The following is a 23876-nucleotide window of genomic DNA, read 5'->3' on the forward strand; positions in this document are numbered from 1 at the left end:
GCCATCTCCCTCGCCCATCCCCCAGCCAAAATCCCAAAGGGAACCAGTTCCTGCCAGGGAACTTGCTTGCACCGCACAAACACCCAACGCTGTGCTTCTGCGGATCCATCCCTCCGGTGGGTCGGACTCACTCCTGGTGCCACAGGGCCCCTCCTGAAGCGGATCCCCGAAGGAAAAGCGAGCTGAGCCTCCCCCTCCCGCCCCTGTGCAACTTGCCTATCCACCCCAGCTAATACGCCAGATCCCCAGCACCACAAACCTGGCAGTGTGCAAGTAGCCCAGACAGACCACGCCACCCCACGGTGAATCCCGCCCCTAGGAGAGGGGAAGAGAAGGTACACACCAGTCTGACTATGGCCCCAGTGGTGGGCTGGGGGCAGACATCAGGTCTGACTGCAGCCCCGCCCACCAACGCAAGTTATTCAAGACAGCACAGGGGAAGTGCCCTGCAGTTCCACACCACTCCAGAGACTATCCAAAATGACGAAACAGAAGAATTCCCCTCAAAAAAACCTCCAGGAAATAATAACAGCTAATGAACTGATCAAAAACGATTTAAACAATATAACGGAAAGTGAATTTAGAATAATAGTCATAAAATTAATCGCTGGGCTTGAAAACAGTATAAAGGACAGCAGAGAATCTATTGCTACAGAGATCAAGGGACTAAGGAACAGCCAGGAGGAGCTAAAAAAATGCTATTAATGAGCTGCAAAATAAAATGGAGACGACCACAGCTCGGATTGAAGAGGCAGAAGAGAGAATAGGTGAACTAGAAGATAAAATTATGGAAAAAGAAGAAGCTGAGAAAAAGAGAGATAAAAAAATCCAGGAGTATGAGGGGAAAATGAGAGAACTAAGTGATGCACTAAAGAGAAATAATCTAAGCATAATTGGTATTCCAGAGGAGGAAGACAGCGGGAATGGAGCTGAAGGTATACTTGAAGAAATAATAGCTGAGACTTCCCTGATCTGGGGAAGGAAAAAGGCATTGAAATCCAAGAGGCACAGAGAACTCCCTTCAGATGTAACTTGAATCGATTTTCTGCATGACATATCATGGGGAAACTGGCAAAATACAAGGATAAAGAGAATATTCTGAAAGCAGCTAGGGATAAACGTGCTCTAACATATAAAGGGAGACCTATAAGACTCGTGACCGATCTCTCTACTGAAACTTGGCAGGCCAGAAAGGAATGGCAGGAAATCTTCAATGTGATGAAGAGAAAAATATGCAGCCAAGAATCCTCTATCCAGCAAATCTGTCATTCAGTATAGAAGGAGAGATAAAGGTCTTCCTAAACAAACAAAAACTGAAGGAATTCATCACCACTAAACCCAGCCCTACAAGAGATCCTAAGGGGGATCCTGTGAGACAAAGTACCAGAGACATAGCTATAAGCATGAAACCTACAGACATCACAATGACTCTAAACCCATATCTTTCTATAGTAACACTGAATGTAAATGGACTAAATGCACCAACCAAAAGACATAGGGTATCAGAATGGATAAAAAAACAAGACCCATCTATTTGCTGTCTACAAGAGACTCATTTTAGACCTGAGGACACTTTCAGATTGAAAGTGAGGGGATGGAAACTATTTATCATGCTACTGGAAGTCAAAAGAAAGCTGGAGTAGCCATACTTATGTCAGACAAACTAGACTTTAAATTAAAGGCTGTAACAAGAGATAAAGAAGGGCATTATATAATAATTACAGGGTCTATCCATCAAGAAGAACTAACAATTATAAATGTCTATGCGCCAAACACAGGAGCCCCCAAATATATAAAACAATTACTCACAAACACAAGCAACCTTATTGATAAGAATGTGGTAATTGCAGGGGACTTTAATACCCCATTTACAACAATGGATAGATCATCTAGACACATGATCAGTAAAGAAACAAGGGCCCTGAATGATACATTGGATCAGATGGACTTGACATATATTTAGAACTCTGCATCCCAAAGCAACAGAATATATTTTCTTCTCGAGTGCACATGGAACATTCTCCAAGATAGATCACATACTGGGTCACAAAACAGCGCTTCATAAGTATACAAGAATTGAGATCATATCATGCATACTTTTGGACCACAATGCGATGAAGCTTGAAATCAACCACAGGAAAAAGTCTGGAAAACCTCCAAAAGCATGGAGGTTAAAGAACACCCTACTAAAGAATGAATGGGTCAACCAGGCAATTAGAGAAGAAATTAAAAAATATATGGAAACAAATGAAAATGAAAATACAACAATCCAAATGCTTTGGGATGCAGCAAAGGCAGTCCTGGGAGAAAAATACGTTGCAATCCAGGCCTATTTCAACAAACAAGAAAAATCCCAAATACAAAATCTAACAGCACACCTAAAGGAAATAGAAGCAGAGAAGCAAAGACACCTTAACCCAGTAGAAGAAGAGAAATAATAAAGATCAGAGCAGAAATAAACAATATAGAATCTTAAAAAACTGTAGAGCAGATCAATGAAATCAAGAGTTGGTTTTTTGAAAAAATAAACACAATTGGTAAACCTCTAGCCAGGCTTCTCAAAAAGAAAAGGGAGATGACCCAAATAGATAAAATCATGAATTAAAATGGAATTATTACAACCAATCCCTCAGAAATACAAGCAATTATCAGGGAATACTACGAAAAATTATATGCCAACAAACTGGACAACCTGGAAGAAATGGACAAATTCCTAAACACCCACACACTTCCAAACCTCAAACAGGAAGAAATAGAAAGCTTGAACAGACCCATAACCAGCGAAGAAATTGAATCAGTTATCGAAAGTCTCCCAACAAATAAGAGTCCAGGATGAGATGGCTTCCCTGGGGAATTCTACCAGATATTTAAAGCAGAGATAATACCTATCCTTCTCAAGCTATTCCAAAAAATAGAAAGGGAAGGAAAACTTCCAGACTCATTCTATGAAGCCAGCATTACTTTGATTCCTAAACCAGACAGAGACCCAGTAAAGAAAGAGAACTACAGGCCCATATCCCTGATGAATATGGATGCAAAAATTCTCAATAAGATACTAGCAAATTGAATTCAACAGCTTATAAAAAGAATTATTCACCATAATCAAGTGGGATTCATTTCTGGGATGCAGGGCTGGTTCAACATTTGCAAATCAATCAACGTGATGCATCACATTAATAAAAGAAAAGATAAGAACCATACGATCCTGTCAATCGATGCAGAAAAAGCATTTGACAAAATTCGCATTCTTTCTTAATAAAAACCCTCGAGAAAGTCGGGATAGAAGGAACATACTTAAACATCATAAAAGCCATTTATGAAAAGCCCACAGCTAATATCATCTTCAGTGGGGAAAAACTGAGAGCTTTCCCCCTGAGATCAGGAACACAACAGGGATGTCCACTCTCATGGCTGTTGTTTAACATAGTGTTGGAAGTGCTAGCATCGGCAATCAGACAACAAAAGGAAATCAAAGGCATCAAAATTGGCAAAGATGAAGTCAAGCTTTCACTTTTTGCAGATGACATGATAATATACATGGAGAACCCAACAGACTCCACGAAAAGTCTGCTAGAACTGATACATGAATTCAACAAAGTTGCAGGATACAAAATCAATGTACAGAAATCAGTTGCATTCTCATACACTAATAATGAAGCAACAGAAAGACAAATAAAGAAAATGATCCCATTCACAATTGCACCAAGAAGCATAAAATACCTAGGAATAAATCTAACCAAAGATGTAAAAGATCTGTATGCTGAAAACTATAGAAAGCTTAGGAAGGAAATTGAAGAAGATATAAAGAAATGGAAAGACATTCCCTGCTCATGCATTGGAAGAATAAATATTGTCAAAATGTCAATACTACCCAAAGCTATCTACACATTCAATGCAATCCCAATCAAAATTACACCAGCATTCTTCTCGAAGCTAGAACAAGCAATCCTAAAATTCATGTGGAACCACAAAAGGCCCCGAATAGCCAAAGTAATTTTGAAGAAGAAGACCAAAGCAGGAGGTATCACAATCCCAGACTTTTGCCTCTACTACAAAGCTGTAATCATCAAGACAGCATGGTATTGGCACAAAAACAGACACATAGACCAATGGAATAGAATAGAAACCCCAGAATTAGACCCACAAACGTATGGCCAACTCATCTTTGACAAAGCAGGAAAGAATATCCAATGGAAGAAAGACAGTCTCTTTAACAAATGGTGCTGGGAGAACTGGACAGCAACATGCAGAAGAATGAAACTAGACCCCTGTCTTACACCATTCACAAAAACAAACTCAAAATGGATAAAGGACCCGAATGTGAGACAGGAAAACATCAAAACCCTAGAGGAGAAAGCAGGAAAAGACCTCTCTGACCTCAGCCGCAGCAATTTTTTACTTGACACATCCCCAAAGGCAAGGGAATTAAAAGCAAAAATCAACTGTTGGGACCTCATGAAGATAAAAAGCTTCTGCACTGCAAAGGAAACAATCAACAAAACTAAAAGGCAACCAACAGAATGGGAAAAGATATTTGCAAATGACATATCTGACAAAGGGCTAGTATCCAAAATCTATAAAGAACTCACCAAACTCCACACCCGAAAAAACAAATAATCCAGTGAAGAAATGGGCAGAAAACATGAATAGACACTTCTCTAAAGAAGACATCCGGATGGCCAACAGGCACATGCAAAGATGCTCAACGTCGCTCCTCATCAGGGAAATACAAATCAAAATCACACTCAGATATCACCTTACGCCAGTCAGAGTGGCCAAAATGAACAAATCAGGAGACTATAGATGCTGGAGAGGATGTGGAGAAACGGGAACCCTCTTGCACTGTTGGTGGGAATGCAAACTGGTGCCGCCACTCTGGAAAACAGTGTGGAGGTTCCTCAAAAAATTTAAAATAGACCTACCCTATGACCCAGCAGTAGCACTGCTAGGAAGTGCAAAGGGATACAGGAGTGCTGATGCATAGGGGCACTTGTACCCCAATGTTTATAGCAGCACTCTCAACAATAGCCAAATGGTGGAAAAAGCCTAAATGTCCATCAACTGATGAATGGATGAAGAAATTGTGGTTTATATACACAATGGAGTACTACATGGCAATGAGAAAGAATGAAATATGGTCCTTTGTAGCAACGTGGATGGAACTGGAGAATGTGATGCTAAGTGAAATAAGTAAGGCAGAGAAAGACAGATACCATATGTTTTCACTCTTATGTGGATCCTGAGAAACTTAACAGAAACCCATGGGAGAGGGGAAGGGAAAAAAATGAGGTTAGAGTGGGAGACAGCCAAGCCATAAGAGACTCTTAAAAACTGAGAACAAACTGAGGGTTGATGGGGGGGTGGGAGGGAGGGAAGGGTAGTGGGTGGGCATTGAAGAGGGCATCTTTTGGGATGAGCACTGGGTGTTGTATGGAAACCAATTTGTCAATAAATTTCATATATAAAAAAATAATAAATAAAGAAAAAAGACTTACAATACAGAAAAAAAAATATCTTAGGGGATGCCTGGGTGGCTCAGTTGGTTGAGCGTCCGCCTTTGGCTCAAGTCATGATCTCCTGGCTCATAGGTTCAAGCCCTGCGTCAGGTTCTGTGCTGATAGCTTGGATCCTAGAGCCTACTTTGCGTTCTGTGTCTCCCTCTCTCTCTGCTCCTCCCCTGGTGACGCTCTGTCTCTCTCTCCTTCAAAATAAATAAATAAATAAACATTAAAAAAACTTTAAGTATCTTGGGATATTTTTCCTCTTCCACCTCTTCATTTCTTTTTATAGCAAAATTTATATACAACTTGTAGTTTTTACTTCCTTATTCTCTTTCTCTTTGTCCCTCATTGTGGAAAATTTCAACCATATATACCAATAGCTAGAATAGTATAATAAACCCCTGTGTATCTGTCACTCTGCTCCAACGATTGTCAACACATGGCCAGTCCTGTTTCATTTATATCCCTGCCCACCACTCCCTCTCCTTGCATTACTTTGAAACAAACCTAAACATCCTATCATTTAATTCATTTTGAGTATTCAACCCTGTGGCTGAATTTAACCTATTTTTCTGTCCCTTTATTTCTGTAAACTAATATATCTAGAGGCCAGATCAATATTTAGTAAAAGGATTACATAAAGAGTATTGTGTAAGTACTATTGCATGACATCTTGGGAAACATAATGTCTAGTTGGCTTGCCTTTTTTGATGTTAAGGTATCAGCCTGACCCATCCAAGATTCCATCAGCTTTTCACCTCATATAGTTTTTGGTTTTTGTTTTTAAGTAGGCTCCACGCCCAGCATGCAGCCCGGTACAGGGCTTGAACTCACAACCCTGAGATCAGGACCTGAGCTGAGATTTCAAGAGGGCACAGGGCACCCAGGTGGCTGAGTTGGTTAAGTGTCTGCCTCTTAATTTCAGTTCAGGTCATGATCTCACTGTTCTTGAGATCAAGCCCTGCATCAGGCTCTGCACTGACAGAGCCTGCTTGGATTCTCTCTCTCTGCTTTTCTATCTGCCACTCCCCTGCACACATGCACTCTCTCTCTCTCAAAATAAATAAATAAAAATTTAAAAAAAGAGTTGGATGCTTAACCAAATGAGCACCCATGTGCCCCTCACCTAATGCAGCTTTTGACAATCATTTCCCATATCCATTATTTCATGAAGATTCCTATTTTCTCTGGAAAGGAATCAGGTTTTCTTCTCTAGTACCCAACTGAAATATAATCCCCTTCAAAAATAAAAACACTTTCAAAACCTGTTCTACAGGAAAGAGGACAGAGGTTTATATAACTGTGTCAACTATTTTGTTAACTACTTACAGACTTAAGAATTTTAATTCTATGTACATTTTGTAAGGAGGGAGCAAGAGGCATTTCATGTGTCCTGGCAAGAAAACAGAAAGCTGGCCACTGGTCCAGGATTTCCCTCTGAGTCTAAAAGAAAATAACAAAGCTGGGCTTTCCAATCAGGTCTTACTTCAAAACCCATGTTCTCTTCACTTTGTTATGAGCTGTTTTATTAATTTATCTGAAGGACAGTGTTCATAATCTCTGTGGACAGTAAGACTCTAACAAGAAGAATAAAGACGTTCTGAACAAACTCTAGATTGCCAGTGTATTGTTCAAAAGGTGCTATGTTATGCAGTAGAAACAAACCAAGGTAAAGCTCAGAGGCTGAAGTCTAATGTGAAAGTTCTGTGTTGCTGGGCTTTCCTGGTTAGCTCCACTCCACACAGTGACTCAGTGTGACTTATATTCACAGTGACACAGTGACTTATATTCATGGGCTCCATTCTCCCTCAGCCCTCCTCTAAGAGCTGTGTGCTGGATCCTCTGCAATCAGCCAGTAGAAAAGCAGAAGAGCAAGAGCCAGAGCAAAGAGCAGAGAGAGACATTTGTAGAGGATCTCATATGAATTTAGGCCTAGAAACATGCACCACTTCTGCCTACATTTCAGTGGCTCCACCCTCACTTCCAGGGAGCTGGAAAGTGATAGCTTAATATAAAAATAATATAAAATATATTAATATAAAATATATTTATTAATATAAAATAATATAAAATATATATTAATATAAAAATAATATAAAAATAATGTCTGCATATGGATAAAAATGAAAGATACAGAATGATATAAAGTAGTTACTAAATGTGTTGCAAAACAAGGGTGTATGTGTGTATAGGGAAGTGGGTGGAATATATATGCAACTAGTTTTTCAAATAAGTCTTAAATCAACTTTAGTTTTTCTCCCAATTTCTGTCCCCCCACACCTGCTGTATCCAATATCCCTTTTCTATCCCTTAGTGACTTGCTGGGATGATCCCACAATTCACAATCACTTTTAGTTATAAGTTTGTCCACTTAAAAATGTTAATCACAGAGGTGCCTGGGTGGCTCAGTCGGTTAAATGTCTGACTCTTGATTTTGGCTCAGGTCATGATCTCAGTGTGTGTGAGATTGAGCTCCACATCAGGCTCTGTGCTGACAGTGTGGAACCTGCTTGGGATTCTCTCTGCCACCACTCACATTCTCTCTCTTTCCCTCTCTGCCCCACCCCCCTCAAAAATAAAAACATATTAATCACAGACTCAATGTACATTGCACCTGTTCCCCTCTCCCTAGCACAGACTTGCTCTGTGCTTCTTGGGACCAGCAGTGGACAGGACTGGCCACCCTTCTGCACTCCTCCCACTCTAGTATCTAGAATAGAGACATGTAGCTTGTCTGCATCTCATATACCTTCCCCCTCTTATCTAACCTCTAGACACTCTACTGTCAGAGTTAAGGAAAAAAGATTAAGAGAAGAGGGTTTACCATGCTGGCTAAGACTTTAATCCTCTGTTGGGCCTGGCTGTTCAAGCCTAGGTATCTTCTGGGAGTCCACTTGGCACAGAAGATACTCACACATTTTTAGAACACCTTGTCTCAGGCTGCAGGCCTCTGCTGTGTTGTCTTTCCACCCACCTCACTCTCTGTGCTCTGCCATGTGTCTCTACTTCTCTTTCTGGCTTATTTCCATACTTGGTCAGGCAGAAGGGGACATCATCCCAGTAATGCGATGCCAGTCTCCTTCCAGGAACCACTAACCTTTATAATGGATTCCCTTAGTGTCCCTCTCAGCAAAGGGTGTGAAAGTACTATCTTCTTTCCCATCCCCAAGTTTCTGATTTAGGCCCAAAAGCAGAGTGCTCTCAGTGTAGCAGGAGCTACAGTTGAGCCACCTATTCACAAACCTGGAGAGAGTTACAAAACTTAGTCTTTTTTTTTTTTTTTTTGGTTATTTATTTTGAGAGAGAGGGAGAGAGAGGGAGAGAGAGAGAGAGAGAGAGAGAGAGACAGAGAGAGACAATGTCAAGCAGGCTCCGCATTGTCAGTGCAGAGCCCAACATGGGGCTCGAACTCACAAACTGAGATCATGACCTGAGCTGAAATCAAGAGTCAGATTCTTAACCAACTGAGCCACCCAGGCTCCCCTCTTAGTCTTTTTTGACAGTTCTCTTTAGAATGGAAAGGGCAGGGACATAATGCCTCTTAATCCTTAGCTTTGGGCTTTAGTTGAGAAATGTGAAGAGACACCTGAACTCTTACTAAGCACCATTTTTATATACATGTAGGATGAAAACATACATATGTGAAATGTATAGGTTATGTGTATACATTCACATATGTATGTATAAGTATGTGTCATATATGTGTCACATATGTATATATACATATGTATGTATACATATATGTATGCATACATGTCACATATGTATATATACACACATATTTATGCACTTAATTATTCCCTTTTAAAACATGAATCAGTTCATACTACACATACCTCACTTTTTTTTTCCTTCATTTTCCAATGTATCTTGTAGATCTTTCCATATTAACCCATTTAGATAAAATAAGGCTTATCTTGAGTACTGGAAATCAGTAAGGAGTGACTGGAGACACCTCAGAGCAAACTGAGCAACAGAAAAAGCCTGGGTCTTCACCTCAACTCTTGTTTGCTTAAAAATTAATCTTACCAAACCTTCCAATTAGCAACAGCCATGACAAAACAGCAGTAGCTAACATTTATTGAATATTTTTATGTGATTACCATGAATTATTTTTATTCAATACTCATAACTTCCTATAAGGTATATATTATAGCTATTCCCATTTTATAGACGAGGAGCATGAGGTTAGAGCAGTTTATTTGCCCAAGGTCATAGAGGTAGCAAAGGGGTGGAATCAGTATTTAAACACAAGACTGCGACTCTCAATGTATGTTCTTAATCAGTTGGTCTATTTGTTCATCTACACATTGAATGCCATATTCTCATTGACTTCCCTCCAATTTTTAAAAAAATTTTTTTTAACGTTTACTTATTTTTGAGACAGAGAGAGACAGAGCACGAACGGGGGAGGGTCAGAGAGAGGGAGACACAGAATCTGAAACAGGCTCCAGGCTCTGAGCTGTCAGCACAGGGCCCGACGCGGGGCTCGAACTCACGGACCGTGAGATCATGACCTGAGCCGAAGTCGGATGCTTAACCGACTGAGCCACCCAGGGGCCCCAACTTCCCTCCAATTTTTAACTTAAATATAAATGATTCAACCTGACTACTCATGTAGATTCTTATTTAGGCCTCATCTGTGCTGAAAGATCCTCTAAGCCTCTGTCATCCTGGACTATTAAGCATGTGCTGTACCTACTCTGAAATTTATACTTCTTGCATTAGTACTTTATCCAATACTATTGTTATGCCTTGGTGGAGTGTGCAGTTCACAGATGATTTCAGTTCCAAATGGATGTATTTCTAACTTGTTGAACTGTCTGAGACTCCACCATTAGGGATTCATTCTTAGGAGCACTGACAAAAGTGGAAGTAAGAAGCAGGAGGAGGACCTACAAGTACTCAAAAAAGTAGAGCTATATAGTAAAACAATGAAATTTAAACATAGATTTATTCAACCAAATCTCAGAGAAGCAGGAAGATAGTACCTGTGAAACCTCATGAAAAGTTTTAAGAAGACTCATGCATGTATAGAGTGTAAAATTGGAGAAGAAAATTGGAGGGAAGATTTATTCACTTTTTCTCTCAAGAACCAACATCCATAACATGCCAAATTTGCCTTACCTGTCAAAATTAGACTCTAGCTATGGTGGGATGAAGCACACTGGTGGCGGGGGCAGGGAGGGGCTGGGATCAGGAGTTCAGGACACCCAACAGGGCTAAGTGAGGATGCAGGTAGGAACAAACGGCTAGACCAAATGTGGCTTCTCCAGGGATAGACCAAGTTCACATGGCTTCAGAGTCAGGTTCCATTGTGGAACTCAGGCTGTTGGGCACGTTTCTTATGCAGCTTGTAGGTGTGATAAAAGTGCAAGTGTGGCACAAGTGCTGTGGGCACAGAGCCAATGAAAGACCTGGGGTGTCATTCAATCAAATGTGAGGCAGGAGCCAGTTGGCAGAGGTAAGGTGTTACGTATTTTATCTTATTTTATGATACGCGATATTAAGTTAACTATATTTAAAGTTTCTTTCCCTTCTGGCCTCCTTCCTCAAAGGATTAAATTTAGCTTTCAATAAGTGACACATGGAGATAAGACATTAGGGGACAAATAATGTATTTAGGGGACTGGGTTGGGGAATGGATACTAATATAAAAAATACTAGGGACACCTGGGTGGCTCAGTTGGTTGAGTGTTGGCTCAGGTCATGATCCCAGGGTCATGGGATTGAGCCCTGTGTTGGGCTGTGTCAGGCTCCATGCTGAGCATGAAGCCTGCTTGAGATTCTCTCTCTCCGCCCCCCCCCCCCTCTCTCCGGCTCGTACTCTCTCAATCTCTAAAATTAAAAAATAAATAAATAAAAATACTAGACATCACTGAGTCACAACTGAGCCCCAAACCAGCTGTTTTTAAGTCCACACTGACTCAACAGTGACTATGAACAAGTCCACATTGACTGAACAGTGACTATGAACTAAGCACTTGTCATGCCTATCTTAATGAGTTTTCCTAGTAACCCGGAAAATAGGTATTATTATTATCCCCATTTAAACGCTGTTGTTGTTTTGTTTTTTTAATATAATGAGGTAATTCAGCTTCTCACTTGCTTGAAGTTCCACAGCCAGAACATGGCAGAACTGGGATTTAAACACAGTTTTACTTTAGAATTTGGGCCCATGATCATATACATATTATCAACTCTGAAGGTGGCAGGTGTAGAGAAATCAAATCAGCAGGTGACCAGGGTTCAGTGTTAAGACATCTATTATCTGAAAATGCTGGGTAACAAGAGAATAAGGCAGGAAATCCTGGATGGATAGTGTGGTCAGACCAGGAACAAAATCTAAGAGTGTTTCCTACCTGTGTTCGGGGCAAGGATGGATTCTGTACTGAACATACAAGTAGAAGTTAAATGGCAGTAACTTTGAAAGGAAGAGAAAGAGAATTTAGAATGTCTTACATCATTCTTCCCTTTCTGGGCTGAAGACCTCATGAATATGTGAAGCAAATTAGAATTAGGTTAATTAGAATAAAAGGCAAATTCCTCATAGTACTTATTCCAAACCCACATTATCCGCTGCACAGGGTATTAAGTGATTTTTCTATAATGCCGACATTCCTTTTCTTAAAACAAAACAAAACAAAACAAAAAAACCACTTGGTATACAGGAGCCAGAAGAGGGGTTTACAAGCCACATCACAGAGCCCTTGGTGCCCAATGATAGACACCAGACCTCTGACCATGACTGGTAACCTAAGGAGGTGAAAGTTCACACAAATTGAAATTTCATACAAATGTGTTTCCAGCACTACCAGGGAAATCTCTCTCTTAATTCCTAGCTTCTTTTCTTGCTCTTCTGGTGGGGCTTAATGGGATCTGGACTTGGTATACTTCCCTTCTTAATAGCATTGGTCTTAACCTTTTTCCTTTACTATTTCTTGGGGTTGAGTTCAAATGTTCAATAATATTTTTTGAGCACCTAATATGGATCCGGCATTATGGCAGGCACCAAGGATGAAAACAAAAGTAAAAACAAGTTTGAGTCAGCTCTCTTTATGCTTCTGAACACGACAGCAATGCCACTGTTCTTCACAATCAACTGAGGACCTCCAGAAATCTATGCTATGCAATCTCCATTGTCAAAAGTAAAGGCTATGCTGATTATATAGGTGAAAGCAAAAAATAAGATGATGACAAAATTTTTGGAAATAGTGGTAGATCCAGGGTCAGAAGAACCAAGGATGACTGGGGGAGTGAGGAGGCTAGAACTAGCATCAATGTTCTGAAAAGTCTAGTACTGCCACTACTTGTGGAGTGGCTGCAAAGCTGATGATACTGGATTTGGAATGCCACTGCCATTGGTTAGTTGAACTCTAAATGGGCACGCCTCTTTACACATTTGCTTCCAATTCTCAGTCCCTCACAGATGCATCCAATTGATGAAGCTGAGGTGATGTGCTCACATTACAGAGTGGGAAAAAGGGATACCTGACATGTCAAGCTTCCATGATGCAAGGTGGGCCCTGCCTTCCACTCAGACTCATCCAATGATGGATTACACCTCCTCCCCAAAAGGGGGTTCATTTATTGAGCAAACAAAAACAACAAATGTTAACCATAAGGTAGACAAAAACTAACAAGGAAGTAGTTATAGGTGATCATGATATGTATTCCAGCCCAGTTTTCCCACTGGTGATAGAATCTGCTTATTTCTCTGCCTTCATCCCTAGGATAATAGTATTAAAGAAGACATATTGGAAATCACTTCCTCAAGGATTCCATTTCTTATGAAATTGCCTCCATATTTGGCCAGAGGGAGCACCCTAAAAGGGAAATGAATTTTTTCCATTTGTCCTACTCTACAGTGTGGAATGGGACCGTTAACACCTAGTACTAATCAGGAACTCTAGTATTAATATTAGTAATTTAAGCAAAAGAACCTGAGGGAAGATAAGGTTATACACACACACACACACACATCTTTATATACATATATGTATATATACAACTATACATACATATACATATATATTTACATATACTAAGAAAAAACCCAGTTAACCATGAAGTTCAACATCAGGATAATTACTTTTCCTCTTCTTAGTATGTTGTTGTTTCATACATTACAAGTAAATCTCGGAATGTGAGATTGAAATATCTAGGTCAATAAAAAGCACAGTACTCCTGAATTGCTTACCAAAGCAATATACTGTCATAGGTGGAACACCAACATAAGGGATTTATGAAGTTCAAGTTGATTTTTTTTTAATGTTTATTTATTTTGAGGTGGGGGGGGGACAGAGAGAGAGGGAGAGAGAGAGAGAATCCCAATCAGGCTCTGCTCTGTCAGTGCAGACCCTGACACCAGGCTCAAACCCACTAACAGATCATGACTTGAGCCAAAGTTGGATGCTTAACCTCAAGTTGACTTGAGTTGGAGCCACCTCAAGTTGACTTTTAATTGCATGAAGTATAAGGAGATGGATTCCTGACTTTAGGGTATGGGGAATATTATGATGTTAACTCTGAAGGGATTGCTTATCTATCCAGTTTAATGAGTGGGTTCATAAACATTTTAGGGGACAGATATGAAGAAAATAAAATAGCAAGGTATATTTAATTGGAGAAAAGAAGATGAATAATTTTCCTAGTAGTGAAAATTCTTTTATATGTATATGGACTATTCTAGACTATTATTTCATATCAGAATTACTTTTTCATAGGTGTCACAAGAATGTGAATCTGAGAGATGAAGGCCTTACAATAAATAAGTTCTTTATTCCTGACTTTCTATAACAATCTACATTTCTGGGTCACTGGATTCGCTAATTCTTCCTAGGGCAACAAAGGACAAACCTTCTTTTGGCTCTTCATGATTTTGTTCAGAAGTGAGGATGTGATTTCCTGTCCAGACCAACTACAATCGGAACAATAATTCACCAAAATGTTACTATCACTTGTTATGACATCAGCGTCAAACAAAAGTTGTGTTAAGAAATTGATATGGACAATATCTTGGGTATGAATATGAATCTTGGGTATGAATAGTGACAATTCAATGTTAAGAAGTTTGGCAGGAGCACCTGGGTGGCTCAGTCGGTTAAGCGCTGGACTTCAGCTCAGGTCATGATCTCATGGTTCGCGAGTTTGAGCCTCACGTGGAGCTCTGTGCTGACAGCTCAGAGTCTGCAGCCTGCTTCAGATTCTGTGTCTCCCTCTCCCTCTCTCTCTCTGCCCCTCCCCCGATTGCACTCTATCTCTCTCAAAAATAAACATTAAAAAAGTAATTTAAAAAAAGAAGTTTGGCCAAGTTTCCCTGTATTTTATATTTCTTATTCTGATAATCAACTCTCTGACTTCAATGAGTTTCTTATACTTTGTGCTCTTTATTTGTACCTCTGGGGTTCTCCAACAGGAGTGCTAAAGTCAAGTCCATTGCATATGCACATTTCAAAAGGAGCAAAAAATAAGTAGGGTGGTTTGGAAGAAACATTGGCTTCTAAGAAACACTGGCCTATAAGGGCAACATGAGTATGAAGTGTGTCTGTCTTTGCTAATGGTCTCAACCTTAGTACTTAGGTCAATAACTAGTGCATGGGTACTTAATAAATATTACCAGAATGAATCAATGACTATGAATGGTAAACAAAACAGTTCTTTACAAGCATGGCCTACATCCGGCTGGAGGCCAGCATGTAAATTTACAAACCCGCTCCATCCAGGCCAATTCCCCAGGATGCCCTGGCTTTTGGATAGTGAGCAGTAAGAGGTGCCCATCAAGGGCGCCTCAGTGGCTCAGTCGGTTGAACTTCCGACTTGGGCTGAGATCATAATGTCACCCTTTGTGGGTTGAACCCTGACAGCGCACAGCCTTCTACGGTTTCTCTGTCTTCCCCTCTCTCTGTCCCTCCCCCATCTCAAAGAAGAAAAAAAAAGTGCCTGTCCACTCTCTCCAAGGGCGGGCCTCGCACCACCATTCCACAGCCGGCCACCTGCCGGCTTTAGGACCCGGCGCAGCACGGAATGAAACATGGGAGGCGGGACTAAGAGAGGCCGTCGCACACACAAGACGAAAGCAACTGGCGTCAGTAGAGGTGAGGAAGCCGGGATTAGAGGAGAAAGCTGTTTCTCGCTAGCCTTGGTTCTCACGCGCCATGGCGGCCCCCGTCCAGCAGCCTCCTCAGTCTAGCGGTGGAAAGCGCAAAGGGAAAGCTCAGTATGTGCAGGCCAAGCGGGCGCGGCGCTGCGACGGCGGTGGGCCACGGCAGCTGGAACCCGGGCTACAGGGCATTCTCATTACCTGCAACATGAACGAGCGCAAGTGCGTGGAGGAGGCCTACAGTCTGCTCAACGAATACGGCGACGACATGTACGGGCCGGAAAAGGTACGAGCCCCAGAGAGGGTAAGCGGGCCTGTGAGAAAAGAAAGGAATGCGGAAGGCCGGCTGTCTTCTACGCGTGCGCGAGTTTTGTGGCCTGGTCTGTGTTCCCGCCTTCTCGCGGAGTCTTGAGTTGTAGATCGCTGCCGGGTCGCGTGCTTGAAAAGCTTGCCCATTTGAGGGGTTTTTCCCATTATTAATCACAGGGGCTCCTGTTTATTGATTGCTTCTGAGATCCACGTGTTGTGTTTCTGAAGCCCCCAAAGAAACGTTTATTTCTTACGGTAGACTTGTGAAGTAATATTCACGAGGATATTGGAGCTCAAGTAGGTTAAGTAAACGGTCCAAATTCACAGGGGAAACTTCATTGGTCGTCATAGTTTTTATATATCTTACCACCATCTTTACGCCATGGTTGTAATAATTGTCCTAAGCATTGTGTCTGAAATAGTGGGTTTAGTACTAGTGCTAGTTATTTCTCAAATGCACGTGTAAATACATTTTAAAAAGCAAACATTTTTGTACCAATTCCATCTAAGATCTAATTGTCTCAACACAGTTTGGAAATCTTTATATTATTGGTATAAGATCTGGACTAATACAGAAACACCTCAATTAATTAAAAGGGGGAGGATAGATAATACAGAGGGGATTTGGATTCAAGTACTGTTATTTACTAGATCTGCGGCATGGGTATATTATTTAATTCTGAGCTAGATAAAAAAGAATAAATGATAGTATATTTAATGTTGGCTGACAAGTTGCTTATGTATATAAATACATCCTGATAAATAATAAAGGTTCCATAAATGGGTATAATTATTACTGGTGCCTGACTGGGAAACTCCATTGGTGGGGCAGAGAACTAGGCAACAAGTTAGTGTCCTGTCTCCACTGGTGTCTTGAGCAAATTCTCAAACTATTTTTGTTCCCTCTTCCTTAGTAGAATAGAAATAAGGGTTTTTAATGCCATAACAGGTTGGTCTAATCTCACCAAAAGGAGACTGTCTCATTAGGTACAAAGATATCTAGTGATGGGATTTAAGGTTTACCTTGAAGTAATTCATTTGGTGAGCACATTTCCCTGTGTCCCAGAGTGTCAAGATGTTTTTGAAAGCATTTTCAAATTATATGTACCCCAGTCTGAAGGAACTTCCTTTTTCCTGTACATTTTGTAGGGAGTGATGTGTCAGTTTCTTAATAAAAAGCTTTATTGTCAGTATTGATCCATCTGCCACTGGAGGTTTCACATAAATATATAGTTATAGCTTTTAACATGAGCTGTTTTGGCATTTTTGCTCATTAATTTTATGCAGTTTACAGACAAAGATCAGCAGCCCTCTGGAAGTGAGGGAGAAGATGATGATGTGGAGGCTGCCTTGAAGAAAGAAGTTGGTGACATTAAAGCATCTACGGAGATGAAGCTAAGAAGATTTCAATCAGTGGAGAGTGGAGCAAATAACGTAGTCTTCATCAGGACACTTGGGATAGGTGTGTCTAATAAGCCTTAAGATTATTGAGCCTATAATATCTAGACATCACCTTGTCTTAGTGAACACTGCCTAAAAAGTGGCTTCGTGGTCACGGCTCAGTTAATAATTTGATTGATCTTCTTCACACTGTTTTAGCACTAAGGATATGGAAAGGTAGAATGGTGTGGTGAACATAACATTGGCTTAAGAGTGGAAACCTGGCTTTGCCACTTTCTTTGCGTGTAACTTTAGGTGAAACAAGAGTACATGTTCTGTCTAAAAGAAGCAGCTGCTATTCAGCTCCAGCCAATTTGGAATGACTTTAGCCATCTGGAATGTAGTCCTAATAGGGCCAGGTCTTTTGATTTTTGAAAAGAAGGTGGAAGTCTGGAGAAGTTTGTAGATTTTTTAATGTAGTTAACTAATTTAAAAGTATTGAAAACACTGAGTAGCCCCAAATAGACTTGTATGTCGTCAGGATGTGGCCTAAGGATCATATGACGATTTTGTGTAATTCATGGTTTTGGGGCTCCTCTGAGTTCTGAGATCTGGATTTTTGTACAAATTTGATCAATGGATGAGTTGAATGTGTGGTTTTTAAGTTTATTTATATTTGGAGAGAGTGAGTAGGGAAGGGGCAGAGAGAGATGGAAAGAGAGAATCCTAAGCAGGCTCCATGCTCAACTCAGAGCCCCAGACAGGGCTCGATCCCATGACAGTGAGATCATGCCCTGAGTTGAAATCAAGAGTCAGATGCTTCACCTGCTGAGCCACCCAGACACCCCTGAATTAAATCTTTTAAAGTGACTTGCAGATTTTGTTTTGTTTATTATTGTAAAAAAAAAAAAAAAAAAAAACACTGCTGTTTAATAACAATATGTTGGTAGTTGCTCTTGTTATAGGAAAACAATATGGTCTTGTTTGGACAAGTCAGACATCACAAAAATGTTAACTCCAGTGTCTTCATGAACCATTGTTTTTAGTGAAAGCAGTAGTAATGCTGAAGAGTTAACATATTAGATATAGTAGTAATCATAGGCAGTGAAGAAAGTTGGAAAAACTGTTTGATTAGACTTATTAATGTTCATCGTGATAATTTCTTCTACTATACTGTTGATGTAGGTTGCTGACAATGAAAATTCATTTTGGACAGTTTGAAGAGGTTTTAAAATGTCTGAGAGCTTATATTCTTGTTCTTTTTTTGCCGATTTTTTTCTTTTCTTTCAGAACCTGAGAAATTGGTACATCATATTCTTCAGGATATGTATAAAACCAAGAAGAAGAAGACTCGGGTTATTCTACGAATGTTACCTATTTCGGGCACATGCAAGGCTTTCTTAGAAGACATGAAAAAATATGCAGAAACATTTTTGGAACCCTGGTTTAAAGCTCCAAACAAAGGGACATTTCAGATTGTATATAAATCTCGAAATAACAGCCACATGAATAGAGAAGAAGTTATCAAAGAACTGGCAGGTATGTTTCTTTTAGTGATTTTACGTTCGTATGTAATAGTAAATACTTGTTTTTAGGAATTTTTTTTTAAGATTTAAGGCTTATATTTTTGGATATAAAACAAGTATATTAAAATGTCCTTAAAATAAGGGCGCATGGTTGGCTCAGCTGGTAGAGCATGTGACTCTTGATCTCAGGGTTGTGAGCTCGAGCCCCACATTGGGGACAGAGATTACTTAAAAAAAAAAGTCCTTAAAATAATATCAGACCTAACAGACTTGGATATGAGACTTTCTGGTAGTTAGATATTAAATCTTCCAAATCAAGATTGAATTTTCTTTGGAAAAAAAATTACTCTGATTAAATATTTCAGGATTTTATTTGTATTTATTTATTGAAAGAGTTCACAGAGTTTGACTGAGGTCCATGCAGAAGCATAGACTAGTATGTATATTGCTTTTAACAAGTCCCAAATGGAAAGATGAAAGATTGTGTTTGTATCTGTCAAGCTTCATGGTACCATTCTCCCTCTAAGCATTTCCCTATTCTTTTTGTTACAGGAATAGTAGGCAGCCTCAACTCGGAAAATAAAGTGGATCTTACCAATCCACAGTACACAGTGGTAGTAGAAATCATTAAAGCTGTCTGTTGCCTGAGTGTTGTGACAGATTACATGTTGTTCAGAAAGTATAATCTCCAGGAGGTGGTTAAGAGTGCTAAGGACCCATCACAGCTTAACCCAAAGCAGCCAGCACAAGCAGGAAATGGGAAAGAAGCTAAATTGGAATCTGGTGACAAATCAAATCAAAATGACCCAGCAGAAGGAAAAAATAACCAGCAAGTGGTACCAGAAAATAATGAGGAGCTGGGGCAGACAAAACCAAGATCTGAGACACAGGTGGTGAGTGAGGGAGGAGCTAATCCTGAACTTGAAAGTCAAGTCACAGAAGGATCTGAGCCAAATGAAAATGACCTCTCATAGAGAAAAAAAAAAATCATTTGATGTTTCAGGTAGGTTTCTCTGGTGGCATTTGGTGAGATGTTGGTAGGATTCTGTATAAAATTGTGACTGAAAATACAAGTTTTGAACTTTGTATGTTGCATAATGCTGTACTCACAATAGTGAACAGTGATTGAGCAGCTCCATTAACAGTTATGTTGGAGATCTTTTCAGCCCCATGTGCCAGGGTGCAGTTTGGCTTATGTGAATTTTGCTTAGCTGGGAGAAACTGTGGATAATTGGTGAGCACTTGCATGGAGGGGAGGGTGACAGGAGGATAATGTTGGGCTCTCCCTCATGATTACTTTCCCCAGCCTCCCTTTCTGCACTGCCATCTAACTTACTGGAGTAAACAAACTCTGTAAGAGACACTCCTAGGGAAAGTATCATTCTAAGGAAGGAAGTTTTACATGTTGCAACTCATCTGTCCCCTGTCACTTTGTTGTAAACATTGCAAAAACATGGGTCTTCTAGGTGAGAAGTGAATTGTTTTTTGTGAAGTTTTTGTATTTTTTTGTGATTCTTAGAGTTACTCTGTAACTCTTAGTTATTATGGCAGATTTTATATTTTATTAACATTTGTTAAACAAATCTGATGTTCCAGTGCTGCAATTTTTGAGGTCATGGTGTAAGGTAGAAGAGGACCATTCTAAGCATAGAAATACAGACATTTCTGTTGAGGTTAGTGATGAAGAATTAGTCTTCTGTGATACTTTGGTATGCCAGTGCAACAAGGGACACAGATTCTTTCTTTACAGTGAAAGCTACTTTTCAGTGATCTTATGGATTTACAATCCAAGCTGTTGTCTTCCATTGTACATTGTGGAATGCAACTTACAAACCTAGCATTTGCTCTAGCAATTGTAACTATAAATGATAGCCATTTGATAAGTAAAGATGTTGATTATTTTAAATGGCATCTGGAATAGCAAAACAGTAAACTTTGTTTAAAAAAGTCACATTCAGGGGCACCTGACTGGCTCAGTTCGTAGAGCATGTGACCCTTGATCTCGGGGTTGTAGGTTTGAGCCCCCTGTTGGGTGTAGAGATTGCTTAAAAATAAAATCTTAAAAAAACAAAAAATCACATTCAGTAAAAGGTTTAAAAAGCAAAATTTTAGTAGCAGCATTATATTAGAAAAATTTAATAATCTAATAATAATAATACCAATGTAATAATACCAATATAACATTAAAATGTGAGGGCAAGAAGCAGTATAAGAAATTGAAAAGCCTTCACTTTCAGTTTAATAAATTGATTTATGTCTCCTGATACTAAAGAGGTTTGGGTAATTAACTGAAAAGCAGCCGCTTCTCTGTCTGGGTTGATGAGTCAACAGATTCCATGAATATTTGTCCTACTATAGCCTTGGTAAGGTTGGTGAATGATGACGAAATTCAAGAAAGCTTGTTCTGCTGCGAGGAGCCTCTCAAAACAAAGGCAATATAAATTTAGTGGGTCTTTATAACTGAAGACTGAAGGTCTGTCATCTCTACTCCTGGTGCTCATCCTTGGCTCCATGACCAGTTTTGCCTCATTCTGGTAAAAGGAAATGTTGACATTCATGTTATAGCACACTGCTTTCTTCCCAGAGAGGTGCTGATATAAAACGCTTGGAGTTGAAATGAAGAAAGTTCTGGATAATGCTGCAGAAATGGTTAACTTTATTAAAGACCCATTTATGCAGGAATGTTTAAAAATAAATAAAGCTCAAATCTGAACAAAGAGCACATAAATCTACATACAGAAATCCAGTGGCTTGTCAGAAGAGTTCTCAACAGGATATTTGAGTTGAAAGGTCAATTGCCAGAGTACTTACAAGAAAATACTAGGCCAGATTTTGCAGAGTGCTTTGGAGATGAAGGATGGCTAAGACACTAGTCTATTTAGCAGACATTTTTTTTTTTTTTTTTTTTTTTTTTTTATCACATGAACAAACAAGTTCCTGCAAGGTCCTGGAGAAAATGTATTTTCTTAAAAGTGATAAGATTCTTGGATTGATAGGAACTGACTCGTTGGAACAGTCACATCGCCAAAGGAACTCTTGAAATGTTTCCACACCCACTTGGGCATGAGAGTGAAGAAAAGATAGCAACGAGTCTGAGGCCTTAACTAAAACTCTCTGTGAAGAACTGCAAAACCAAATAGCCTTTACCCTCCTTTTCTCAACACCTGTTTATGAGTAGGTGGGAAATCCCTTCTCTGAATCTCAGCCTGAGGTTTTGTCCAGGAGAAGAGAAAGAACTCTGAGTCATCGTCTGATAGTTCAGGATTTCTGTGAAGTAAGAGTATTCTTAGTGCTGACACTCACATGCCATGAAACTTAATTTGAAAGTTTTTTCAAGGTTTCCCCCAGGGTAAAACTACTGAAAAAACTGGAAGAGACTCACCAAAGAGGGCTGCATAAGAAGTCCAGGTTGAAAATAAATATTAAGAGGCTGTGAAATTCACTTTTAGATGGGTTTATTTTTAAGTTTTAAAAAGTTCATAAGTATTATAAATGTTGAGTCTTCCTGCACCAACGTCTATGTCTGTTTAATGGCCAGGGAATGTGGTAATGTATTTTTATCCTCCTAAACTAGTGGTCCTGCTTGGTAAACCAGACTAGAAGGATTAGGGAGGGAAAAGACTATAGATTGGACCTTGGTAATGCAGATGAGGCTGCAAGTCCTTCTAGATCTTTAGATATTTAGAGTGTTAACTCTTAATAGGTTGAGATCATTTTAAAAGGATGATCAGAGCATTTTAACTGTCACGGAGGATAGGATTTTGGTGCCTTCATCAGACTTGCTCCAAGACAAAGACACTTTTATTTTGATAGTGCAAGACTTTGGGACTCTGGGAATAAAATTGGCCATATGCTTACAGAACATCCAAGTTTGTGGAACTGGGTTCCTTTTACTTTGTGAAAGCTGCTACTCTACAGAAAGATTTTGATTTAGTAGTTTGTTTTTAATCCTCTTGTATTTATTTTTATTTGGTAAGACCTGCGACAAAAGCTATTCTTTCCAGCTGTAAAGCACTGTGTTCTGTTGGAATCTGATTTCATTCATTGATGCATTTTCAGGTTTCATAATTTTATTGTCACTGACTTTTGAGCATGTTGTTTTATAAGTGACAAGATTCCAGGGTGGATATTGAGTGTTGTTTTTTTTTTTTTCCATTTAATTTTTGTTTTTGTTTTTAAGTTATGTCAGCTAAAAAAAACTCCAGTGTTGTGGTTTAGTAAATTTGTTTTGCTTTGTGGAGGATAGGGTGTTATACTTGGTATTTTGAGACGTGTTTGTTTAAGGTTAAACATGATTTCTAAATGTTCTTTTTATTTGTATTTTGCTTTTGTTATGGCCAGATATTTAGCTTGTTTTTCATAGTTTCTGATATTTTCAGAAAAATCAAAATAAATTTGTTCCCTAAAGATTGGTGTTCTGTGCTTTTTCTTTCTTTCTGCCTCTTAGTAAAACTCTTGATTTATGTGTGTGTGTGTGTGTGTGTGTATACACATACGTATGTATAATATATATATATAATTTTTTTTTATGTTTATTTTTTTTGAGAGAGAGAGACAGAGTGTGAGCAGGGCAGGGGCAGAGAGAGAGGGAGACCCAGAATCTGAAGCAGGCTCTGGGCTCTGAGCTGTCAGCACAGAGCCCAACGCAGGGCTGTGGTGCTCAAACTCATGAATGGTGAGATAATGGCCTGAGCTGAAGTCGGATGCTTAACCGACCTAGCCACCTAGGTGCCCCATAAATCTCTTGATTTATAATAGATACCTCATAAAAGATGTTTTTATGTCAAATTATACATTGTCCTAAAATATAAATCATTTTTATAAATGATTATATAAAAAGGATATAAAACATTTAATAATTGCTCTTGAATAATTACTCTTAAGTAATCCAAACTTTAGATATTTTACAGCGAATTTGCTTCAAAAGGAGGTATAGTAATACATTAGTCAATTAAATGCACTTATTATTTATATTCCTTATTTTAATATTAATATTAAAATATAAACTAATAAAATTAATATTATAAAATATTAATATGTTAAAGAACTAATAAGGTC

At 39.3% G+C, this 23876-nt stretch overlaps 3 protein-coding genes across 5 annotated transcripts in view; 2 read left to right on the forward strand and 1 right to left on the reverse strand.

Moving 5' to 3' along the window:
* Positions 1-14800, forward strand: part of ERI2 (ERI1 exoribonuclease family member 2) — a 64333-nt gene extending 49533 nt beyond the window's left edge. For 2 of the 3 annotated variants that reach the window (XR_009256741.1, XR_009256742.1), the window contains 2 exons: positions 12921-13020; positions 14228-14800. Coding sequence is in view for 1 of the 3 variants with exons in the window: in XM_058711216.1 (XP_058567199.1) it covers positions 14228-14244 (17 nt within the window). In the remaining 2 variants the exon portion in view is untranslated. The remainder of the gene's footprint in view (positions 1-12920; positions 13021-14227) is intronic. The other variant, XM_058711216.1, reaches the window with a different exon arrangement.
* Positions 1-15893, reverse strand: part of ACSM3 (acyl-CoA synthetase medium chain family member 3) — a 56997-nt gene extending 41104 nt beyond the window's left edge. The window contains exon 1 of the mRNA XM_058711221.1: positions 15805-15893. The gene's annotated coding sequence lies outside the window, so the exon portion shown is untranslated. The remainder of the gene's footprint in view (positions 1-15804) is intronic.
* THUMPD1 (THUMP domain containing 1) lies at positions 15438-23225 on the forward strand. The gene is made up of 4 exons (XM_058711223.1): positions 15438-15889; positions 17200-17374; positions 18583-18831; positions 19371-23225. The coding sequence occupies exons 1-4, from the start codon at positions 15659-15661 to the stop codon at positions 19790-19792; spliced, it is 1077 nt and encodes a 358-aa protein (XP_058567206.1). The 5' UTR covers positions 15438-15658; the 3' UTR covers positions 19793-23225.
* The last annotated feature ends 651 nt before the right edge of the window (positions 23226-23876 follow it).

Source organism: Neofelis nebulosa, chromosome 18, assembly GCF_028018385.1.
Source record: "Neofelis nebulosa isolate mNeoNeb1 chromosome 18, mNeoNeb1.pri, whole genome shotgun sequence".
NCBI classification, from domain to species: domain Eukaryota; kingdom Metazoa; phylum Chordata; class Mammalia; order Carnivora; family Felidae; genus Neofelis; species Neofelis nebulosa.

Coding starts and splice junctions, on each gene's coding strand:
- THUMPD1 (XM_058711223.1), top strand. CDS start 15,659: ATGGCGGCCCCCGTCCAGCAGCCTCCTCAGTCTAGCGGTGGAAAGCGC. Junction 15,890..17,199: donor ACATGTACGGGCCGGAAAAG/GTACGAGCCCCA, acceptor AATTTTATGCAG/TTTACAGACAAAGATCAGCA. Junction 17,375..18,582: donor CATCAGGACACTTGGGATAG/GTGTGTCTAATA, acceptor CTTTTCTTTCAG/AACCTGAGAAATTGGTACAT.